Source organism: Boleophthalmus pectinirostris, unplaced genomic scaffold (genome assembly GCF_026225935.1).
Source record: "Boleophthalmus pectinirostris isolate CB_2022bp ecotype Guang Dong unplaced genomic scaffold, ASM2622593v1 HiC_scaffold_1, whole genome shotgun sequence".
In the NCBI taxonomy this organism is placed as follows: domain Eukaryota; kingdom Metazoa; phylum Chordata; class Actinopteri; order Gobiiformes; family Gobiidae; genus Boleophthalmus; species Boleophthalmus pectinirostris.
In genome coordinates this window covers 21829110-21853729 of record NW_026570970.1, presented here as the reverse complement: position 1 = coordinate 21853729, position 24620 = coordinate 21829110, and the positions used below count along the sequence as shown (strand labels likewise).

The 24620-nt window shown below is 37.5% G+C and overlaps 5 protein-coding genes across 6 annotated transcripts in view; 3 read left to right on the top strand and 2 right to left on the bottom strand.

Annotated features, from left to right (window-relative positions):
- The window catches only part of LOC110170583 (diacylglycerol kinase beta), a 66073-nt gene extending 63076 nt beyond the window's left edge, over positions 1–2997 (bottom strand). Inside the window, exon 1 of one of the 2 annotated variants that reach the window (XM_055150100.1) lies at positions 2649–2997. The gene's annotated coding sequence lies outside the window, so the exon portion shown is untranslated. The remainder of the gene's footprint in view (positions 1–2648) is intronic. The other variant, XM_020936246.2, reaches the window with a different exon arrangement.
- Positions 2998–4473: 1476 nt separating this feature from the next.
- Positions 4474–20696, top strand: LOC110170520 (gamma-crystallin M3-like). The gene is made up of 4 exons (XM_020936174.2): positions 4474–4858; positions 19779–19954; positions 20066–20305; positions 20421–20696. Exons 2-4 carry the CDS (start codon positions 19946–19948, stop codon positions 20694–20696), a joined length of 525 nt encoding a protein of 174 aa, XP_020791833.2. The 5' UTR covers positions 4474–4858; positions 19779–19945.
- Positions 18398–19081, bottom strand: LOC110170555 (gamma-crystallin S-1-like). The gene is made up of 3 exons (XM_020936210.2): positions 19073–19081; positions 18748–18990; positions 18398–18670 (listed from the first exon to the last, which is right to left on the bottom strand). The coding sequence occupies exons 1-3, from the start codon at positions 19079–19081 to the stop codon at positions 18398–18400; spliced, it is 525 nt and encodes a 174-aa protein (XP_020791869.1).
- A 1189-nt stretch (positions 20697–21885) lies between the features above and the next one.
- Positions 21886–22671, top strand: LOC110170527 (gamma-crystallin M3-like). The gene is made up of 3 exons (XM_020936182.2): positions 21886–21966; positions 22050–22298; positions 22389–22671. Exons 1-3 carry the CDS (start codon positions 21886–21888, stop codon positions 22668–22670), a joined length of 612 nt encoding a protein of 203 aa, XP_020791841.1. The 3' UTR covers position 22671.
- A 671-nt stretch (positions 22672–23342) lies between these two features.
- LOC110170554 (gamma-crystallin M3-like) lies at positions 23343–24116 on the top strand. The gene is made up of 3 exons (XM_020936209.2): positions 23343–23390; positions 23502–23744; positions 23838–24116. Exons 1-3 carry the CDS (start codon positions 23343–23345, stop codon positions 24114–24116), a joined length of 570 nt encoding a protein of 189 aa, XP_020791868.1.
- The last annotated feature ends 504 nt before the right edge of the window (positions 24117–24620 follow it).

Here is a 24620-nt window from a genome sequence, read left to right as displayed (position 1 = left end):
TTGTTAGTTACAATATAACAGAATTATTTATTTTAAAATGTTATAAAACTATTAATAAACTAGCATATTAGACTTGGCTCATAAAATACAACAGGAGAAGAAAATGCAAATCACATGCTACAAGAAGAACACTGGACTGATAATGCAAAGTGATTAAAATACTGTCTACAATTGGAACAGAGGGTATTAAACTTGTTCAATAAGCTCAGACATTCAGGAGATGTTGGGAGGAGTTGGAGCCAACTCAGTCAGACTGCAACAGAGCTGCGAACCCCTTCAGCAGTTTTGGTTCTGGCCCCAGGGAAGCTCCACCCAGACTAAATCAATTCAAGAGTTATTTTAAGGTGAATCATTTTCCTACAGTGGTATATGGTGTTATGGTATATCACTATACCACGGTAAGGGCATAGTCTTTCTTTAACCATCTAGTCCATTCAGTAATGTATTATATATCAGGTCCTGCTCAAAAGAAAATAACATAAAAAAACATGAATAAGGTATACATGTTTTCCATAAACATACAAAGCTTTCGATCGCAATGTTAGACACAGTGTCAACTAAGGCCAGGATCTATTGTTTCAGTTGTGCTATAGAGTGTTTTGTCCATCAAAAAAAAAACTATAGCAAATATGCCTGCTACAAATCATTCAATCATTTGTTTCTTTACTTTTTCTTTTGTTTTCACTTTTCAGCCAAACTTACACGTAGATCAACCAGCATAACCACATTAGAAGTAGAAGTAATCATGTATGTGTTACTAAAATAGAGGTAGAAAATAGTTACAAAAGGAAAATATTTCAACTGCTGTTTTGGAGATATATAGTCTACAAAATATACGAGGGCTGCAAAAAGAATATTAAAGGGTCTAAGGGATATTTAGTCCATTCATTTGAACTCAATCAGTATTTACATTTTAGCACATTTCTGATGAACTGTCATGACACTGTCAATATACCGCCATCAGGAGAAACCAAAAATTTTAATCAGTATCACCTGTCACGATAACACATTTTAAAGTTTGATATATTGCACAAGTAAATATAGACAATAAATGATAATACTGAAAATAATTTATGCCACTGACACAAAAACCCGAGGGCAGATTTAAACCACAAAAACTATTCTAAATGTACAATATTGTTTAAAAAAACTCATAAGGGGAAATAAATAAATAGCAGAACAAAACACTTTAGTACTTAGCTTGCATCTTTAATGAGTCATTGAAGTTATTCATTTTATATTTTATGGCTTAAATATTCTCGTAAAGCCAAAAAATATATATATTTTTAAATTGCAATAAAAAATATTCACATGATAAATACTAACCTAAAAAATATTGTTTGAGCTTTCATATACTGAACGATAAATCACTAAACCGGTAGTATTTATGGTGACAGGACTAAGAATCGCCATTGCACATTCACAGATTTTTCACGCCGTTGTTGACCACATTTCAACAACTTAACCAGCCAACAATATTCTTTTAACCTTGACTTGAGTTGTTGGAAATATCTAGGCCACTATCACTCTCAGACTGAATATTATGTCAATGGTTGAGATGGCCTATTCATAAAAACACACTTGTGCCTTATCTAGCTCACATCAAATACAGTTTCATTTGCAGTCATCTTATATCTAGATCAATATTGAAATTAAAAGAATCAATTTGAGTGTTTTTTTTTCCCTCTGTGTCATTCTAATCACGCTGTTCAGACAGGCGATTGTTCACTCTTTAATCCGTGTGATGAATTAGTGTCTGAACTGACGACCAGCAAACCATCTCAACGGACCTCCATGACCCAATACCAGCTGGCCATCCTGCTAATGTGCCTTTGACGTGAATGACACCGTTACCAAGCACTCAGACACTACCCATATCCATACAGAGGTGCTTCACTCTGGTGCCTTTGTAAGACATGGGAACGTGCACTGCATAACAGAAACACAACATAATCCTGCACCCTATTTCAACTGATCCCCCGTCTCCTCTCACTTCACATCGTCTCCTTGCTTTGCCTGCCTCCAGCTCTAGACTTGTCTCCTGTCACAGCCGGGCACTGATTTGGTAATGTTTATCACCAACCAAGTGGATGCTGTCAAGGAATAAATAAGCGTTGCATTTAGTGATTGCTTGATGAGATGTAATTAGGCGTGCTGACTGGAGATTAATGACGAGAAAGTCGGTCGCAGGGACTTCTCAGGGGAATAAGCATGGAATTAAAAACATACACTCAAATGACATTCAATGATCTTTAATTACATTCCAAATCAGGTCTATAGCATGTTTCTTGCAACTTGCTGTTTGGGAGTGGATCTCAAACAGTGTGTCAGTGTAAGGAGCAGTGATCTAACTCTTCTTGTCCTGTGTGAACTGACTAGAGCTGGTTCCCACATTATCCTGCGTGTGACCAAGACGTCCTAGCATCCACCCAAATGCCCATGCCACCCTATACAATATCAATGCAAAAATAATCTTAACAGCGGAAATGAGTAGGCTACTTCCCAAAGAGTAAAAATGTACATGGTTAAGGGCATTGAAAGACAGTGAAAACGATGCGAGTATTGCAAGGAGAAATGATCAGTGATTTGAACGTTAAGAGACAAAATAAATGCCAATCAAGCTCACATGATTGAGCCTTCTGCCTTACCTCCGGGTTATTATGGCAGCTGCTGTTATGGTCCATATGACATCCCGGTGAAGTCTGCCCGCGAGTGGAGATCGAAGAAGCGATGCACACTGCAGTTTTGGTCACTCGTCTCGCTCGTTTCCTTCGTAAAGGACGCAAACGGCACAGTCAGATGTACAGGAGACATGGGCTGCACCACGGCTCACGGCACGGACAGCGGTAGCGTCCCTCCCATCTCCGAGCCTGAATTAATTAAGGTTTTCTCTTCCTCTCTCCTCTCCCTCCGCTGCTGCCCTCTCTCTTTCTCTCTCTTCCTCTGTTTTCGTCGTTCTTTCGTGCGCACGCTTAAGCCCTGTGCGTCTGTGCAGCTTCCTCCCCGGTTTTCTCGCCTCTCTCGTGTCTAACTGATCAACAGCTGTCTCTATTCCCCACCTCTGTTCAGGGATTAAGGCGGCCTCTAGCCAACTGCATTTTAGCGCTAATTGTTAACTGACTGTAATTAGGCATTGCGCTGTTTGCTGTGGCTTGAAATAACCACAAGTTGGAATTCTCAAAAGTACTGTGGTTCTGTAGCCCACTGATGCGGTATAGATAATGTTTTTGGTAAAACTTGGGTTTGCATTTTGTTCAATTTGTCCAACCTGATTTAGCCTATACAACTATGGTGGGGGGCTATTACTGTATAAAACAACATTGTACAGCTTGCACCTATTGCAGTTATCTTAGATTGTAGCTCTATTTTGTATTTAGAAAATAATGGCTACATGTCACATATTTGACACAGAATTAATACCTAAATGTTTCTGGCTATAAATAATGGTCTCACTAGATATAAGAACAGGATAACCTTACCAAATATCTACTGTAAGCACAATAAGGCACACGGTTCTGTGATCATAATATTCAAATCAAAGCAGGCATTTACATAATCCTTTATGATTAGGTCATACAATACACCACACCTGAATACATTAAAAGGGCAGCAGCTCTCCATGTTTCACCTTTTCAATTATCATGTAGCCCAATAGAGCAGCAGCATTGTCATGTCTGACCTTTACAGGTAAAGCTGTAAAGAAACGTTCATTTCTGTGATGGGGAACAGCTACACCTGTCCAACATCTTACTCCAAACTGTAAATGTTCTGATATGTTGCCTAATTGACCTAATTAATCCCAGTATTATAAAACAGTGCTCTATAGCTGTACATTTTTGCAGACGACCACCCACCCTGAGATTTCCATCACCGCTCTGCAGTAGTTACTTGGATTTTAACATTATATATAATCTGGTCAAATTAATTCCATATTAGTGTTTTCAAAATATTAAAATTTTATACTAAGGACAGAGGCGATACCAATATTGATATCACAGTTGTTCAACATTCATAAATGCTTGTACCATTCAATTCCATCGCATACTGTACTTGTTCAGACTTTTGGTTAAGGCTAAATTTTTGTAAACATAATTGTGTATTCCCATGTCTACAAATGATCATTTCTGTCCTTCCTTCAGACCGAAGTAAGAATCAATGTGTTTGAATGGATGATGTCGCTGGAGTCTGATTTTATGTCTTTCTTTCTCAACATTACCACATTACCCAGACTACTGCTTTGTGTATGTCAATTTACCTCAAAATTGTCACTGCATTGGGATGTCTTTCATACTGAAGCTTGTAGTCGTTTGTGATTCACTAAAGGGTTAGGGGTTGGCTCATTTCACGTAATCATGCACACTACTTCCTGTCAGTCTATAAGAGGCCAATCCCCAGAGAAGAAGCATACAGTCCCTCCACTTCTTATGTTTCCATCTTCCTGTAGCAGCTATTGGCTTTTGGCTCCAACAAACCACAATGACAAAATAAAAGCAGGCCACGCAAATTTAACTGAGAACTTTTTTTTACGTACAGTAATCAAGAAGGTGAAATCTGAGACACTGGAGAGACTCTAGTAGATTAGTGAGTGTTTGTATTTTTTATGCTTGTTTTTCTTTTTCAGTTTACATTTACAGTGACCACATTCTGGGATTGGGCTTAAAAATATATGGCAGTTGGAAGCAGAATAGTTGAAGCCTGTTTTTGATTAAATTTTAAAATTTTTTGGTTTATGTACTGTAAAAATAACTGAATTCACAACACCATTCATGAACTCTTCTGGTGATGTCTGACCAGTGATATTCTAACAATGACATAACATCAGCAACAACATCATGTCCCGTGGTATCAAAGTAAATAAGTAAGTAAGTCTTTATTTATATAGCGCTTTTCGCAGACATATGTCACAAAGATGCTTTACAGAGCATTAGAGATTCATTATTCTTTTATCTCCACACCCAGTGATGGTAAGATACTATTGTAGCCACAGCTGCCCTGGGGCATACTGATGGAAGCGCGGCTGCCATGCCAATCGGCGCCATCGGTCCCTCCGACCACCACCAACACTCACGCACACACCACTTTCATACAAAGCAATGTGGGTGAAGTGTCTTGCCTAAGGACACAACGAGTTACAAAAACACACCAGTATACTCTCCACAGAGAGGGGTAGACGGGTGAAGTGCAGCAGCCAAAACAAATGGCACAGAGCTTAATTTGAGGTGCAGACAAACGGGATAAAAATAGCAAATGTTAGTGGTGTGCTCTTTTGTGATCAAAGGCAGATTGTTTTCATCTGGCTTATATTTCACTCAAGTTACAGCCCACACAGTAAGCTTCAAATAACTCTGTGACTTAAGATTCTAAAAAAGGAGATAGATGTGTAAGATGCTTTCAAAAAGGTTTACTTTAACAGTAACCTTCATATATATCAATGTTTTGCCAGCAAGGTTTTACTGTGGTTTTATACTCCACTTTAAAAATATGGCCAATATCTGAGGACTAATTCATAAAGACCATATGTAATTTAAGTGTAGAATATTCACTATTAGATACAAGTGTGCTATTTTAAGACATGCATGCAAATTCATTTCCACATCTTAAAGATGCACTGTGTAACTTAGGCTATATGGTAGAAGTCCCCACTTGTCTCCATGCTTTGCTTAAAATGTTCCACATGGCGTTAAACTTGTCTACAATAAATGTCTCAATGCAGCTTAACACGTAGAATCATTGGATTCAGTGTCAGGGAAGACTGAGGAGAGTCCTCAGGACAAAAGTGTCCTCCCTCTCTGTCCTGAAGCCGGGATATCTAAGCAGTGTCCAGGGACAGTCAGGTGAACTCTTGAGACACAACAGAAGAGCCTCTTCTAGGCCTCACTCTCACTATGCTGTGTTGTTTCAGTCAGTGATGAGATGGGCCATTCCCTCTGGAACATCTTCTGACATATTTTGTTTAGAAAGTCTACTTGTTGTAATTACATTACAGTGACAGCTGGTTAGCATAGCTAGCTCCATGCAGGGTTGAGATGGATACAGGAAAAACCACTCAGATCCCACAATCTGGTAGTCCTTAACTTCCTTCCTTTGAACTGTGCATGCTGCACTTCTAAAAGTTTAAGATAAAAGTTTAAAAACTGTTCAGTGTGTCAGGAAGTTGTCCACAGGAGCAGCTAACCATGTCAACATATATGATTAATGCCATACTGTGGAACACCCCTGTGCACTTCTTTAACATCTTCAATCAATCTAAAAATAACTATTAACTAACTAACTAGTAATTAACTCATTGTAACTCATTTTTCCCAATAATATTTCCACCAACAATAATCAGCGCCTACAAAAAGTTCAGTAATGACAGTTTGGGGAATCTTGATTATGACTATATTCTAGAAGTCTTTTACATGCCTTCTGCCACTCATATACTTCTTTTTAGTTCTGCTGTTCCAGTGATTCACTGTGTCTTTCCAATCACAGTGTGGGTATTCAGAGTGTCTGGTTCCGTGTGTCCTCTACATGACTAACAACATGTTGTGAAATCATCTTAAGAAGTGAAGGTTTAAAGGTCACAAGATGGTTGCAGCAGTTTGGCAGTAGAGGAAGTAGAAACAGATCCGAGTAGTTTACTGTTGCACTTCCAGAGTCTCTGTGAAGGGTCGTGGTTAGATTTTCAGAAAAACTCCACCCAAGTCTAAACCCTAGTCTGCCGTTTCACTTCCTCTGAAGGTAACAAGCGACACGGTCTATACGTCATATCAACAACACAAGTATCTGACATACAAAATGCACCCACTACAACTCACAATTCAGAGCAAAGGAAAAGTGTTGTGTTTCCCACTAAAGCTTCAAGTTATTATCAGATCTACATCCATCACTGCTACTTGTACTTGCACTGCTATTTGTATCAGTGCTATAGCAGCAGTATAAATGTTACAACTGCTTAGGCCATGGGTGCTTATCAGTTGAATAAGAAATATTAAATGACCTATATTGTGTTATTTTCTGATCTATGTTATAATGTGTGCTCCACTGTGTTTTTAAAGCTTGACAAGAATCATTTGGATGATTTCAGCAGTGGAATTGGCAACTTCTACTGAACTAAATGTAAAAGGTAGTTGTTAACTACCATTACATGACATTTCAAAATGGAACAGGGCATTTTGAGCGCTGAAGATGCAGATAAACTAATAGTAACGTGATGAGGTATGGATGAGGTAACAACATTATAACATGGCTAAAAGCTCACACGAATCAATTTTGTGTAATATAGGTGCTTTAAGCTGTTTTGTCAAAATAATTTAACAGACCATAAATAATGTCTATAGAATTTATAATGAATACAGTCAGTGGTGACAGTGGTGATAGAAATGCTCCAAATATACGTATATAACATTTATCGATAATATACAGTGACCGCTGCATCCACATTCATTTAGCTTGTTCCGTCCCTTAGCCAAGACACAGAGGCATTTCACAGAGAAAAATGACCGAGGTGTCAGGTTAATTGCGCATGGAAATTAACAGCATCAGTACAGCAGTCACTCACTTCCTCTCAGTCCATCCTACTCATCTGAGTTACGTTCAGCTACATCAACACCTCCTCCACAACACATGAATCAAACATTTTCAAGAAGCAGTCATGGACACTCTCCAGAGTTTTTGGAAACCGCAATTCTTCGTAAACAGATTGCAAATGCGGTTGAGGAATGACAATAGAAGCACCTGTCAATCACTACCTGGAAGAAAGACTACTTTCAAAATGTGTGGAGCAGAATTAAATTGTATAACACATCACTGAAATCTTGAATCAGCAATGATGTTTGTTTGTTTTTTTTTCATAAAAAAAATATTTGAATAATCCTGAGGATTTATGCCAATTCATAACCTGGTGAATTTATTTCTTTTTAGGGTATGAAAATACAGTTTGCCTCTCACGCCAGTGTAGGTGGCAGTAATACGGAACGGAAAGGATATAGATGTTTAAGTGGAGTGGAATTTTAAAATGCACAGAATATTGTTGAAAGGCACAACAAACTTGAGGGATTAAGCAATGCAAAATTAAACATTGACAACTGAGTTGGTTGAAAACTGATTATAAAAAATATATCTGACATGAGTCATTTACGGTTGCTCATGTAAATCCTCAGTTCAGCACTTTTTTCTTAGGAAGACTTTGCTTTGATTTGCTCTGATTTAAGCAGGTAATCCTGATCCATCACAGGGTGTCAATAATGGAATTATGAATTAGAAATACAACATAAGTCATTTGCTGTCTTAACATAATTTGTTGGTGAGATGACTGGTTGCTTGACGTAAAATAGGCTAACTCATGTACAACATTGCATTTAATATCCAGATTTATTGAGACATCACTGTCCCCAAGAAGCAACATGTAAACTAACCGTTGATGAAAGGCAGTGACGGTCCTTCTCTTTATGCACTGTTCTTCTTACATCTCTATATACTCAAAAGATATGTGAGAGAGTAAACAATCCAGTTAGAAGACAACAAAGGTCATAAAATATAATGTGCTTCTTTAGATATTAAAGAGACAGTCTGGAATTTTGGACATAGGACCTCATTTCCTAGTTAGCCAGAGTGTTGGAGACATGTGGAGACACATCCAGTCCTTGTATTTGCAGAGGTCGCTGGTGCTATGCTAGCGCATGTCAGTGGCCATAGTTAGCCTGCCACTAAAAACACTCTTACCCATTCCACAAAGCACCCGAGGCAAAGCAATTATTACGCTAGACTGCCAATGTGAATGTCTGTGTCGATAGAATAATTTTAGAAGCAAAACCAACCTTGATAAAAAGCTTGGCAGTGGAGCTTAGCACCTATCTTACCAACAAAAAAAAAAAATCCACTGCTGCTGAGAAAATAGTCTCTCAACATGCAACGATTCATGCGACGCAAGGTTAGTTTTATTTCAAACATTATTCTATCAACACAGACATTTACATCAACAGCCTGGGTTTATAATTGTTTTGCCTTGGGTTCTTTGTGGAGTGGGTAAGAGTGTTTTTAGTGGCAGGCTAACTATGGCCATTGACATGCGCTAGCCTAACACCAGTGACCTCTGCAAATACAAGGACTGGATGGAATATTTAAAAACGTGTCTCCACACGTCTCCAATACTCTGGCTCACTAGGAAATGAGGTCCTATGTCCAAAATTCCAGACTGTCCCTTTAATGCTGTGATACTAAAGCTTGTGCTGTTCAAATTTGCACAAGTGGTGTTCTTATTACAGATTTGCGGCCTTATAGAGCTGACCTCAACTCCCTGCATGCTCCTTGAATTATTTAATGCCTGACTTAAATTATTTCATGTTTAATTCAAAGGAAAATGCATAAATTGTTCTTTAAATATTTAAATAATTCAAATGCATTAGACCTCCAGAGATGCTGCTAGTTGGATCTGAAATCCTTATGAGGATTAAAGGCTAAAGGGTTGTGTAATTATTCTCACATAAATGACACATTTTGCTCACATTCTGTTAATTTTGCTTTTTATTAGCTTGAGTTGTCTTTTGTACATCATTACAATGATTTGTAGGTGTAGGTGAAGTGTCTTGTTTAGGGTAATGACCAGCAAATCTACTGTGCCTTTGGTTGTCATTGATGCGAGGTCACTACTGTCTATATTTAAATTAAGAAATCTGTGACTATTATTCAAATTTACACACACTGGGGAAAGTGTTATGGAAAACTGAGGACGTTTGGACTGTATTCAACTTTTTCATGTGTAGTGTAAAACTGGTACTGAATTGGGCATCATGATGACAAAAGCTGACAGAGGCTATTAGTTTGACTTGGCAACACACACAGCATGAGAGTGAGGTCTCTGCACCAAAATGAAAATGTCACCAAGACCTTTGTACTCAACCATTTGACATTCAAATCAGTCATTTGCCATTTTTCCAAAGAATCATCCCAAGTGTTTTGTGTGGACATTAGCAAGCAACCACACAACAGATGATGACAGGGAAAATATTGTATCACAAATACAATACAAAACGCTCTAGGCATTATTTGAATAATGTTTGTATTACTGGTTTGGAAAGCATACATTCAAAGTGTTTATTAATAATCAGTGCACAGGTTGCAAACTGTGTTAACACACATGTATAATTCAAATGTAATGGTTTAGTTCAGCATGCATGTGGAATAATGTAATGTTTATTCAAAGTATAAGCTATTATTATTATTACCATCAAAGATTCTTATAAATGCTTAAATTGAAAATGAAATATCCCTTTAATGTTTCATATATGATGTAAATAAATGCTCATCTTTTGGGGTTATTATGCATGTCAAATAACAAATTGTGCAATTTTGTGGATTTAATAAGAGCACTGAAGGCATATAGCCATAATCAGTTTATAGAATACATTTTTCTATTCTACACATCATAAGTAGGAAATGAAGACAATGATGCTGTAATGGAGGGTCTCTTGTACACACTGTTCCTTGCATCCAGAGTACACAAACTGTGTCATGGCAGGAACAAGAAACAGCATAATGGGCTATTAGCAAATTAGAGGATCCCCAGCGGAATGGTCATCTGATTTGAATGGCCACAAAGCTTTATGTAATCTTCCCAGATCATTTTGTCTCATTTCCGCCCCAGCACATGAATATACTCCAGCTGGTTCAAGTAAACATGCTCATATTCTGTTCTCCAATGACAAAAAAATTACTCCTGATATCATTAGGGTGTAACAAAATGTACAAGTTGCAATGTGCAAATTGAGGGAGTCAATTACTGAATGGTAGAACATGTATGCAACTACAGGCAGTGATGAAAGAAGTACTCAATTTTGTTACTTAGTAAAAAAATAAAAATAATAAAAATGCAATAAATGCAACACATGAAAATATACTCAAGTAAAAGTATTGAAGTGCCCATTTTAAAATTTGCGTAGGATTAAAAAGTAAATTATTATCAGTTACATTACATAATCCTGCACCCTACATTGTAATCTCTGAAACAGAAATACTTTTACTCATCCGACACTAAGACGAAGTAATAGAAAATAGACAGTAAATAATGGTGCTCTTTTTACTGCCTTATATGAATGTAATTTTAGGATGGGAGATTCATGCACAAGACAAGGAGGAGTAACTGTCACCCCTTCTTTCAGACTCACTCTGTCTCAGCAGTTTTTAATTAAAAAGCTCCACTTGGGCTACCTCTCCCAGCTGTTGGGAGAATAACTCACTATATTGCTGCTGGCAAACTCAACAGTTACACAGCAATTCATTAGGCCCAGTGAGCTACTCTTAAAACCATATCTGGGGGTTGTTTACTCAAAAAGAGCTCAAAAAACAGAAGAAATTACTGTTTTAAGCGGGATGTTAAAGGCAAAGTATACATGAATACAGTCAGACGAGATTGGAGGATGAAGTCAAGAGTTAAAGGTGCATTGTGTTCTTCTATCTTTTCTGGTGGAGGGTCCATCACCTGCTTGTTTCTATAGATATGTAATTTCATGATATTAAACAGCTCTACCTTGCATTTATTAAATTGCAGGTGGTTTTATAGCTAAAAAATACATAGAAAACATGGATTCTGAATGAGCGGAGTTGCCTCTCCATAGATCTGATCTGTAATTTGGCCTGGTTTGGTCTCCATGAAGATAAAAAAGTTTTAATACCCTACTGTGAAATATTTCAGACAAAGCAATAGCATCTTCATGGAGAAAAGCATTTGATAGACCCTCCACCAGAAAAGTTACACAATGCACCTTTAAGAGAAAATGTTTTATTCTTCTCCATTCCCTGTGTCCTTTTGGGACCATATGTGGCAACAAGACAAAACGAAAGCATGCATAACTAGCTTCATTGTAAGAGAATTGTAAGATGTATTTTAAAATACATTATAATAATTTCATGGAGAGGACATACAGCTGAGAAGCATTCTGTAAACAGCCTTGAATATGCAACTGTACCACAGAGTAAAACAACAGCAGAGGCTTTCAAATTTTGAGTGTTTATTTTGAGTGTTTGCAAACACTCAAGGCTTGATTGTACAAGCCTTACATAAACTTAAAATACTATCCTGGTCGAGCAATTGCCCTTATATGCCCTTATCAAGTGTATTAATTCAGGATGTAAATGTGATCAGCTCTGAGCCCTTTAATATGCTGATTTTAACTCACAGATAAAAATGGGATCTCAATCACTGTTACAGACCAAAAAAACATCACAGCAAAAACTAATCTGACTCATCAGATTTCCAAAAGAAGGCTCCATAACATAAAAATGCTGTGACGTTGAACCAATGTCAGTCTTGAGATGAAAGGTTGAGGGAAGGAAAACACACCAGTTCATCCCTGACATGTCTCTTTCCACTCAGAGCTATCATTAGATACAGCTTTGGGAAACTCAGATTCCTACATCAGTATGTTTTGCTTCTTGGTCTCCATGGTAATATCCCTTCAAAGAGTTAAGCTAATCCCTAAAAATATACAGTGTCTAAAGCGGAAGGACCAAGAGAGGAGTTAAGGTCCTTGGGTTCAGCTGATTTACAGATTGACTGATTCCCATTTGTCCAAAAAGGGTTTACAGGGCCTTTGTGCCCAAAAGTACATCAAGTGAGCTCTTGTACACTTGTACTGAAAGGTTCTCAAAAATGATACCCAGTTAATAATTTAAAACAAAATCTAGTAATGAAAGTAGAAACACTCAATTGGTTTGGAAAAATAGCCAAAGCAATGTCATTATCTCAATTAATTAATTTCTCCTTTTGAGTGTGTCCACATTAAATTACCAGTTCATCACATGAGCATTACACTCCTTTGTCAAGAAGGTCAGCCAGTTTAACTGTAGCATTTTTTAGCAGTAGTAAACCCTACAATCAAAAAAGGATGATGTCCTAAACAAAACTACCTCAGTTTATAGATTGGGTAATAAAATGTAGAGTGAATATTCACTGGATTAAAAACTGGCTAAAAACTGCACAATGTCATATGATCCGCTGTCCATAAAAGTATTGATTAGAGCCGCACTGAAACCCTACAAAGGACGTGACCTTGATCTAGAGACTGCATCTCCCAGCATATCTGAGCCCAGTCTGCTCTGTGTTGTGTGGTGCTATCACGACAGCCACAAAGTGTATTGAAGGCAGTCGAGGAGGGCTGATGCATTGCGTCTGTTGTGACAACCCAAAGAGGGAACAGTGACTGGCTTCATCAATAGTTGTTTACAGTATGCTGCCTTAACTTATGCCATTTTAAAGAAAGGATTCCGTGCTTCAATTTGGCTTCTTGGAACTTGGTATACCCCAATATACATATTGACTGCTTATAGGTCATATTTTAAAAAGCAAAGCTGTCAGGTGAATGCTACATAGATTTGTATTTGGTGTAAGAAGAAAAAGAAGGTGTTTTACTGCTGTGTGTTTTCATTAGAATGCAACACCAGGCTGCAGCTGCACACAGAGCGGCGAGAGAGGAATGATGAAACCAGGGCTAAAAATAGCAGCCTCCCAGGATCCCCCCTCATACAGCCGTGTAAACATTCAGAGAGCCAGCGACAGGCAGCACCAGCACTGCAGTCCTTCTTCCTCCTCACTCTCACTCATAAAGACCTGTTTGCTTTGGCATGATACGTATCACGGTGAAGCTGTACAATTAAAGCCATCTGCCCTGTTACCTCACACACATACAGTCAATTCAAATGATATAATATAGACAACATAAAGAGAACAAAACTGCAATCAGATAACAACATGAATGATATCTATCACTAGTACAATATGATGCTTGCTATTTACACAGGCAAACAGTGTTAAAGTCTGTATGCATATACACACAAATGCTAATTGGTTTTGCTATATTCTTTATAGATGTGTATACAAGCAGTTATGAAACTGGCAATAAATTCAATATAGAAGATGAATCTCCCAAAACAGACTCAATCCTTCTGAAAATCACAAATCAATTGTTCACATAAATAGCTGCACGTTTGTTCGATGCAACGTGACGTACACTATGCAAATCACCATACAGCTCAATACAAAAAAGAGAAAGAAATATCCATGTGACTGTGCTTTTTCACGTGTACAGCTGCCTCAAAGGTGACAAAAGGGAATCCTGAGAGGAACAAGAAAACAGATCCCTATGCAGAATTTTAATGTGATTTCCCCAACATTACATTCACTTCTGAACAGAAACAGCGTAATACTGATCTTGTATCGATAAAGGCCCTGATCAATGAGGTCAGTACACCTGAGTGCATACATCATAGGCACCAAATTGATTCACCATGACAACCCAATAAAGCTCATAAAGAATGTCTGTGTACCCGAGGTGGTAACAGCTTCCCCCAGGCGCAAGCATAACAAAACTGTTCAAATACACCCTGAAAAAGATGAACTATCAATCAAGTCTGTTCCAAAGCACAGAACTGACAAAAAAAATTCGTTCTACTTTGATTAATCAAAACAACATTAACTGTTGACTAATTACTTCTGCATAGTATCATAGCAACAAAAAGCAGGTGCCTGTCATCAGCCAATGAACCATAGTGCCTATGTCTTTCATTAACTGGCTGAAAAGTGTATTGTTGTCTATTAGAAGACAACAAAAGATCAGCCCAGCTTCTTTAGAACATGTTAAAAAAAAAAGTGCTAAATCGACATGAATATTTATATATATTTATTTTTATTTATTATATCAAAAACAACAGCTTAAATATCAGAAATCTTCTTTCAGTAATACAAAACCAATTAAATGTAAACTAGAAACATTTTTGCAGCATTTCTTTACTGTAAAATCAGGATAAATATTGAATTGAGACTGGGATAAATACCACTGGCCTTTCTATCTGTTTAAAATATACAATAAAAAAGAAAAGCCAGTCCTCATATTTTCTTTGTTCCTAAGCACAACATAAATTGCCTACAATATTAGGTCTGTTCACCAAATCAGAAGTTCTGCAATTTCTGTTCTGTTGTGTATAGTACAGTTTTTTCTTGCTACATAATTTTGTAAGCAGATGCTTTTTCTTTGGTGCGGCCTGTTTCAGGCACAATAAAAGCTTCTTCATGTGCTCAGACTCAGGACAAAGCATATATCATACAGTAACTGAGGGAGATGGGTTTCCATGGCAATACCATTTTTCCTCCTTTCCTCTTTCCCAGTGTGACATCACGTAAGGCTCCCTCTAAACCCTGTCTATGAAGGTGTGTGAGCTGCGGACGTCCTGGATACTGGGTGTCAGACAGCCATTTAAACTGTTAATGTCTCGTATGAATCATCTATTGATCGATAACTGGCTGGACTGCACTAAGTCCTATTAAATACGAGCTAGCACAAAAATATGACAACAGCATAAACATCGATGTCATGCAAAGATTTTGTGTGTAAGTCTTATTATATACTGGTTAATACGTCAAACACAGAAAGCTTAATATTTGTTATGTGCTGAAGACTACTCAACCCTGAGTAATCGTGCCATCTAGTGGTCACGCTGCAAAATGAGATTACATCACATTCATACTTGTATTTATTAGGAAAGTTATGCTTAGTTCCAATTCATCAAATACAAGCATTAATTAGTGATTAGTAGAAATGACATCATTGAACCACATACGTTAGAAAGTTATGAAATAAATGTATAATTAGTTAGTAAAAATGCCAGCATTAAGACACTTTGGACAGTAAAAAGCCAATAAATCCATTGTATCCAACATCGTCTTCTCACACCATGTCAGTGTGGCTTCAAGCTGAAGAAAACATATTATTCAAACCTTAACACAAAAAGAACTAATCATTATAATACTTTAATGAGTTTATAAGGCGCCTTTCAACACACGAAAGTGTTTTACATCGTATTATTCATGACATGAGTTACAATGGCGGTGAAAGGTGCCCTGGGGCAGGCTGCCTTGCTTCTACACCATGGCACAGCCTCAAAGAAAACTGGATAATTTATTTTTGTAAATATACTTGTTCAAATATTGTAATATCATATTGTAATTAGCATTTCCTCAAGCATTATACAACAATCATAGCCCAGTAGGTCCTGTGGAGTGCACAGCAAAGAAAAGTGAACATACAGCTCATATCTTGTGGTATATTAAGACCACTATGGGGACATTATTGTCAGTAATGACACATATGACTAATATTCAGTATCTGTAAGTGAACTTAGGTTTGGAACTTAAAATGTGTAAAACAAATATCATAAACACAGCCTAGAGCAGGGGTCTCCAACCTGTAGCTCGGGAGTAGCTCTCCAAGGGATTTCTGATTTCTGAATTATACGTATTACACTTTATAACTCAAATTTGTGCACTAATAATGGTTTATGTTTTATAGGCATCCCATTCCCCATACATTATAAATTCCCCATTCCCCATTCCCCATCCCATTCCCCATTTTATAGGCATCCCATTCCCCATCTACAGCTTGCCATGGCTCTTATATTTAAAACATTTCTGGCGGCTGCTAAAATTAGTAGCGCTCTGGCATTTTTGTTTTACAAAAAGTAGCTCACAGGAGGAAAAACATTGGAGACTCCTGGCCTACAGTATGTCACAAGGGGGCCCAGTGGGGAAGTTGTCACAGAGAAATTCACAGTGAGGTCTTGTCAGCTCTTTGCATAAGGCCATCACTAACACAACTGAAGTATCTGGTGGTCAAATCTTAGCAGATGGTGCACTGCTCTGTTCCATCTGTGTCTGCATCATCGCGGTACTCTGGTCAAACTCATCTCTGTTTAGCAGACAATACTTTCAGCCATGTCAAAAGAAATCGATTTTTCTAAAACCAATGTGTGGCATTAAATTTAAATATATATAATAACTAACAAGATACATTATTGAAAGTTATTGCTCTGCGAAAATTGGCCCCAAGGTACAGTAAATAGTAGTGGAGTAGTAGAGGGCTCTAATAGTCCACTAGAGGGCACACAATAGCTCAAAATTATGTCAGGCTCTGAATGTAGTTCACAAAGGGGCTTTAGATGTGAATGGCTGCAGCTGGTGGAACATGCTGGCTGGACCCCTTTTGTGTTTTCAGGTGTTGTTCAGTGAGCCAAGCATCAGCACTAACAGTGGCTGGTATGCTCATAGCTCTTACTGGTAAATCCAACTGACTCATCAGCTGCATAGCTTTATGCCCTGTGCCAAACAGCCTGCATGATGCCTGGAGGGCTACTGTAGTTCACAAAGGCAAATCAAGATAAATTACTTTTTCTTCTGGGTTTATATACATTCTTTAAATTATATTTGTGCCTAATTTATTACACTCGCAAACATGTATGTAGAAATAATTTTCTAACTTTTTAGAATAATATTATTTTCATAATATAGACATTATAACATGAACAAATGATAACATCAGGTGAGTACACTTGTTTATTAAAGGTTCAAAGCACGATTAAGTTTAAGAGTAAAGAGTAAAGTCAAGAGCCTACATGGGGGCTTACGGCAGCTCAATGTTGGTAGCAAAGGTACATGCCCCTCTCCATACTGCTTCCCCTTGAAGTGAGGAAGCTCACAGGCCCCACCCTGCACTTGGACCTCATGCGGCTGCTGGTCACCGGTCAGGCACATTTCCCATATCTTCAGTGCATTCCAGTATCTTGCCATCAAGGTCTCGCTGCTTGTATACATGTAGTTTGAATCCAGCAAAGGTCTGTAAAATATCAATGTAGGCTAGAGAATGAAGACAATAAATAGTTACAATATTGGAATATTGGACTTAATCTCACGTTTTGAACATTCTGACATGACCTGACACTGTCATTGTAGCCTATTTAGTGGCAGTATTCAGAGTACTGAATACATGACGTTCCAAGTAGTTTGGCCTTTGATACAGACCCCAGGTGTCACTTTCCACATAGACCAAATTACAGTTGAAGCAAACACTCAGCTCTAGTAACTGCTGTGCTCATAATATCTGTTGACAGAAAGAATAAATTATTTGACTGAAGGAATTAGAAATAATTGAATTTACAGTACACTGGTGTTCTCATCAAGAACATTGTGCCTCACCTTCACCCTCCATTTTGGTGCTTGACAGATTATATTTGACTTTCAGTTTAAACTGCAATTTGCTCGCATGCTGTTATCTAATTCATATGAAGGATGTTTGCATCCTAGAAAAATCTGTAGTAGCTTTTTGTCGTGGGGACCTGTTGTGTGGGGTGGCTGCAGTTCTTGTTTTAATGGTAAATACATGTTCTTTTCTTTTAAGTGAATGTCTTTAGATTAGTTTAATTTAGTCATTTGTCATCCTTCAGTAATTGCAGACAATTTCTCTAAGGTATTCTAGTAATGTCATTTTTAAGACAAATAAATAGTACACTATGTTTATTCTATCAGTGACAATGAAACATAAAGCACCGAAGGACAATATAATATGATTTATTTGCTTGACACCCAAGGATTTCACAGCTGCATTACTCTTTTGATGGATCCCACTGTGGATCGAAGAGCTCCCCATTCAGTGTGGTGCCTATAGTCGCCTTTCTCCAAGAGATACTGTCGCCCAGTGAAGTTGGGATGTTCAAAAAACACCCAAGAACCTGCTAGGACCTTGCAGGACAAAACCTCATTCCTTTGCCATTGTTCAGGCACAGACTTCATGTTATCCAACAGCTCAATAGATTGACCATCAAAGTTTGGTTGATTAAACAGCCTCAGTTTATATGGGCCCTTTGCCTGAAAAGAAAATTGCAAACTCAGATAGGAACATTATACAAAAAATAAAAAATAAATAAATATAATATAGTTCTTACACTTTTGATTATTCTGCAGGATCTCACACAATCATTGAAACCCATCCATTTCTGGAAGGCATTATAATCTCCAGGGCCAATGACATACTGGTAGCCTGTGTAGTTGCTGCGCTCATACAAGACCCACCAGCCGCCTTCCACCTTCAGTGAGTTGCACCGTCGAATGTAGCTGTGAAGATCAGTAGAATCTCCTTTGCAGTCATAGGACCTCCCTTTGAAGTCCTTATCCTCATAAAACACAATCTGCAGAAATTGATTAGAAATGGAATAACATTTCACCTAGAAAGACTTCATGGTTGATTTGATGGTTGAATGAATTTCTCACCTTCTCCATGATGAGAGATATAAACACTAGGCACACGCCAGTACTTTTTATATGAGGTGAGACAAAGAAACCAGATGCATGGTTAGCAACTGCAACCGTTATTAGAGTTCAAATGTTTTATCTAGATTCCCCCTTTTGTTGATATGGCCTTTCAGCAAACAATAGTAGTTTCAAAGTGCCAAGTTTCACAGCTGTAGTCAATTTCCAGAGTTTTTGTGTTTACAAATAAAGTCCTCATCATAATTATAATGAGGACCTTATTTGTAAACACAAAAATAACAAAATAATCACATGGATCATTTAGGCCTCATAAATACACTTTACTGAAAGAGAGAGAGAGAGAGAAAGCATCATTATAATCTTGAATTATCAGTAAATGACAAAATGAGTCTAGTTTGCTGCATTTGCCACTTTGATCAAATTAATTGTGTGCACTAAACCATATAGTGCTCCAGAAGTGGGTTTAGACATGTACTTGCACATGTTGGCTGATGATTTTTAAAATATATTTAAAATATAAAAATTTAAATACACATATAAAGTAAAAAGTACTACACAAGAAATATGTCAAAACTGAAACTCAATGTCTGAAACATATGGAGGCAGCAAAAACTTTCAGCCTTATCTAATAGAGAAACAGGTACCTAAATGTATTTTTATCAGCTCTATTTCCTGGAATCTTCCATTTCTCTGCCCTTTCCTCTAGATCATGATGGTCCAAATGAAATTAACTGTGATCGCAGAGTTGCTTATTCATCAGCTTTTCAGATCATTTGAATAACAAACACGAGTTGGAGCGTGTATAAAGTATAAAAGCCTGCTGGCAGTCACAGGTTGTTGGACACATTCCCACAAACTCACATTGCATCAAACATGGGCAAGGTAATGCAGAGACTGATAGAGTAAAAGTGTAACTAACTAAAAAGTTCAAATATACACAAATAAAAGTAATTAACCAAATTATATTTATTATATTTGTTTCACTTTTTGCAGATTATTTTCTACGAGGACAGGAACTTCCAGGGGCGCTCTTATGAGTGCATGAGTGACTGTGCTGACATGTCCTCCTACCTGAGTAGATGTAATTCCTGCAGGGTGGAGAGTGGCTGCTTCATGGTCTATGAGCGTCCAAACTACACCGGAAACCAATATTTCCTCAGAAGGGGCGAATACTCTGACTACAACTCTTTTGGCATGAGTGGTTCCATCCGATCCTGCCGTCTGATTCCACAGGTAATTGTGCTGTTTACTGTAAAGAAGATAAACATTATATGTGTAGTTCTCAAAAAACATGTCAATACTCTTAATATAAAATAAATGAATGAAGCACCTGCTTGATTAACTACAGCACAGAGGGTCTTACCGACTGAGGATCTATGAGAAGGAGAACTTCCAGGGTCAAAATTTTGAGCTGCTGGATGACTGCAACAACATCCAAGACCGCTACCGTATGCCTGACTGCCAGTCCTGCACAGTGATAGACGGCCACTGGCTGATGTACGAGCAACCTCATTATAGAGGCAGGATGATGTACTTCAGGCCTGGAGAGTACAGGAGCATGAGAGATGTGGGATACAGTGGTATGAGGATCAGTTCTGTCAGGCGCATCATGGATTCCTGTTAAAGCATAACATTTCAAATGTTTTGAAAAATAAAAGTGCATGAGATTCAAACTCAACTGTGTCACAGTGTTTTAATATAAATCTTGTACCATGTGTTTCAGAGTGATGAGAATATAGATTGATATAGTAATTAATAAATCAAAACAAAATATTATATCTTTTGAATGAGAAAAAGTCTTCAAAATATCACCAATAAACAGGAAGATGAAACTAGAGCTGGGCAATTAATCAAAAGATTGAGATATCGTGAATCATCTCTAATAGTCAATGATGTGGCTGAGGTTTTTGAATCAAGAGATCTATAGCCAGTTCTCTCAGTAAAACCATGTGGTATGGAGCAGAGTTCAGACTTTGGAGGAAGAAATGTATTTATTTGTATTAAATGGCACAGAATAAAAGCCTATATTGTTTATGTTCATCAAATCAATATTATAAGACATTTTTATTTTAAGACTAAATGAAATCAAATCGAAAATTGAGATCAATGAGAGGAAAAAATATGATTCTTAATATGCTCAAAATGTGTATTAAAGTAAAGTACTTAGACACAAGACACATTTTATTGTACTGTACATACACTACCTGAATTTTACATGAGAAAATGCAAAACAGTTTTGTATAGAAATACTAGTATCATTTATCCTCAGCTCATCTGTTCACATAATAGACTGTACAGTGTATGTACTTCTTTATACAGTCTATGGTTCACACTCGCACACGCACACACACACACGCACACGCAGGCACACACGCACACGCACCCCCTACACACACACAAGAGATGATGCCGTTTTTCATTACAAATATTTCATATACACATTTGGATCAGATAAAAAGAGAGTTTACTTTAAGCATATTTTTTACATCTCGTAAAATCTTTGACATAGTCTTTAACAAAAATTTAAAAATAACTAATATTTTAGATATCAAAACAATGGAGTAACATATTGTAAAATCTGACAAAAAAAAAAAAAAAGTTAAACAAAGGGACAAAGGGTTCATTAAATTCAGTCATCAAAGCTATCACCCATCTGTCCCTCTTTGCTGAGCTGTAGCACTTGGCACTGCACCAGAAGCATACAGTACAATAATAACCATTTACAGAGTGATTAACACACATTATAGCCCTGTATGCTTTCCTGCTGAGTAAGATATTCACACAAAGGCACCATACATCATTAAGCTATCATGATGGGTATAAAAGTGAGTGACTTTAGGCAGACCAAAGTGCCAGTTCAATCAGGGATACAATTGGGGACTAAAATGGGCAGAGTAAGCGTCCTTTCTTTACTATTTTATTAAATGGCTTTACTACAATAATGCATTTCAATATTCAAAATGTTCTTTCATTCCAGATCATCTTCTACGAGGACAGGAACTTTCAGGGACGTTCTTATGAGACCAGCAGCGACTGTGCTGAACTGACTTCCTATTTGAGTCGCTGTACTTCCTGCCGTGTGGAGAGCGGCTGCTTTATAGTATACGAACGTCCAAACTACATGGGTCACCAAATGCTGGTGAGGAGAGGGGAGTACCCTGACAACCAGCGCTTGATGGGAATGAGTATGAGCGACTGCATCAGATCCTGCCGCATGATCCCAATGGTATGAATGTACAAATCTAGAAAATATGCTATTTTGGTAGTGTGGAAAAATACACTGACTAATTAAATTTCATTGCTTATCAATCTACAGCACAGGGGTCCTTTCCGAATGAGGATCTATGAGAGGGAGAACTTTAGTGGTCAGATGAATGAGCTTGTAGATGACTGCGAGTCTATCCAAGATCGTTACCGTATGTCCGACTGCCAGTCTGCACACGTGATGGACGGCCACTGGCTGATGTATGAGCAGCCTCACTACAGAGGAAGGATGATGTACTTCAGGCCTGGAGAGTACAGGAGCTTCAGAGACATGGCGACAGGGCCCTTGGACATGAGGATTGGATCTATCAGACGCATTATGGAGACCTGCTAAACACAAGAGCCTCAAGACTTGAAATGTTATTGTTTAAAAATTGCACAAATAAATGTATTCAACAATATAAAGTTACTTTCAATGTCGTTGGATTTTCACATTAGGATATGACATATAAATCAACAGTTAGAACTAAATTATACACATATTTATCACATCATAACAAACTGTACACGTATACAAACTTATTTTGACCTACTTGCTGTATTTGTTAAGCATAACTAACAAATATGATCTGTGCAGGTTTCATAATGAATTATAAATACATTATTTTTATTATTATAAAAAAATTCACAAGGTTTATCCCAACTGATTATAAAATAAATAAATACATAATATTTAATAATGTATTTATAGTGACAAATAAATATAGTCAAACAACATTACAGCCCTCCTCACCATATTAGTAAAAAAAATAAATAAGTGAAATTAAATTTAAAAAATCCAGAAAAAAATTATTAAAAAACACAATTACAAACTTGATGGAAGGTCCCAGTTATATTCTTTATGTATAGGACAACAATATATACATGACTCTGTGGAGCTAGAATAAGCTGTAAACAGTTGGTCCAGTTGGTTTCTATAACCCTGCTGGCTCATGAATTTGTACAATGGAAGCTCTCCCTACCCTTTTCACCTCAAGTATAAAAGTAACAGTTCACACCACCAGGTATGCACAGCTGCCACAACTTGAATAACAAGACAGTAACCATGGGCAAGGCAAGTTCTAACTTTTACTATTGTCAAACCAACACTATAAATAATCTGCATTTTAATATTTATCTGCACATCATAAGACGATAATTAACAAAAGTTGGTTTTATCTGCCAGATCATCTTCTACGAGGATAGGAACTTCCAGGGTCGTTTTTATGAGACCAGCAGTGACTGCCCTGAGCTAACCTCCTACCTGAGCAGGTGTCACTCCTGCAGGGTGGAGAGTGGCTGCTTCATGGTCTATGATCGTGCCAACTACATGGGAAACCAGTATTTCATGAGGAGGGGCGAGTATTCTGATTACATGAGCATGATGGGAATGTCTGATTGCATAAGATCTTGCCGTATGATCCCTATGGTAAATTTAAAAGTGCACTTTCCACAAATATTTCTACTTTATTTATATTCCTCAATATTTCTTGTGATCAACACATTTCTGTTAATATTCCAGTACAGAGGAAACTACAGGATGAGGATCTATGAGAGGGAGAACTTTGGTGGTCAGATGTATGAGATGATGGATGACTGTGACAACATCATGGACCGCTACCGTATGAACGACTGTATGTCCTGCCATGTGATGGACGGCCACTGGCTGATGTACGAGCAGCCTCACTACAGAGGCAGGATGATGTACTTCAGGCCTGGAGAGTACAGGAGCTTCAGAGAGATGGGCGGGAGCGGCATGAGGTTCATGAGCATGAGACGCATCATGGATTCTTGGTACTGAATGTCTGCTAAAATCCATGAATGAAAGGAGATACTCGTGTATTTTCACTTTAATTAACTGGTTGTTTGGAAGTTCCCATAACAAAGGAGCAAAAGTAAATAGAAGTAAGAAGAATGTCAAGAATGTTGGTGTAGGACCAGACTGTCTCCTGACAAATAAGAACAATTTTGTCATTAATAAATACAATTTTGATCAATTTCTTGGGTTATTTATGATTTTTGAAATACAACCACAGCATTCAGAGCATTCACAGAAAAGACAAGTACACTAAATAATACATAGCAAGGAAAACTAGAGGTTTCATGAGATCAGTCAGAATTTTAGGTAAAAAAGCACCCACCATCACATGATGGCAGAAAGTATGTACATTCTAAAAAATATTCTGATAGCCTGTAAATATTATATAATTACACAAAACATGATGCACCGATGGGCATTGCAATTAATGTTGTTAAACAAAATTAAAAAGAAATATTTTTTTATTTTTTGGTGGTTACAGTAATG

What these genes read in the sequence shown, in the direction of transcription:
- LOC110170555 (XM_020936210.2), bottom strand. An exon ending in CCTGCAGAATAATCAAAAGT is followed by an intron (nt 18,671 to 18,747) that starts GTAAGAACTATA and finishes TTTTCTTTTCAG; the next exon opens with GCAAAGGGCCCATATAAACT.
- LOC110170520 (XM_020936174.2), top strand. An exon ending in CCTGCCGTCTGATTCCACAG is followed by an intron (nt 20,306 to 20,420) that starts GTAATTGTGCTG and finishes GATTAACTACAG; the next exon opens with CACAGAGGGTCTTACCGACT.
- LOC110170527 (XM_020936182.2), top strand. Translation starts at nt 21,886, where the DNA reads ATGGGTATAAAAGTGAGTGACTTTAGGCAGACCAAAGTGCCAGTTCAA. An exon ending in TGGGGACTAAAATGGGCAGA is followed by an intron (nt 21,967 to 22,049) that starts GTAAGCGTCCTT and finishes CTTTCATTCCAG; the next exon opens with ATCATCTTCTACGAGGACAG. An exon ending in CCTGCCGCATGATCCCAATG is followed by an intron (nt 22,299 to 22,388) that starts GTATGAATGTAC and finishes ATCAATCTACAG; the next exon opens with CACAGGGGTCCTTTCCGAAT.
- LOC110170554 (XM_020936209.2), top strand. Translation starts at nt 23,343, where the DNA reads ATGCACAGCTGCCACAACTTGAATAACAAGACAGTAACCATGGGCAAG. An exon ending in AGACAGTAACCATGGGCAAG is followed by an intron (nt 23,391 to 23,501) that starts GCAAGTTCTAAC and finishes TTTATCTGCCAG; the next exon opens with ATCATCTTCTACGAGGATAG. An exon ending in CTTGCCGTATGATCCCTATG is followed by an intron (nt 23,745 to 23,837) that starts GTAAATTTAAAA and finishes TTAATATTCCAG; the next exon opens with TACAGAGGAAACTACAGGAT.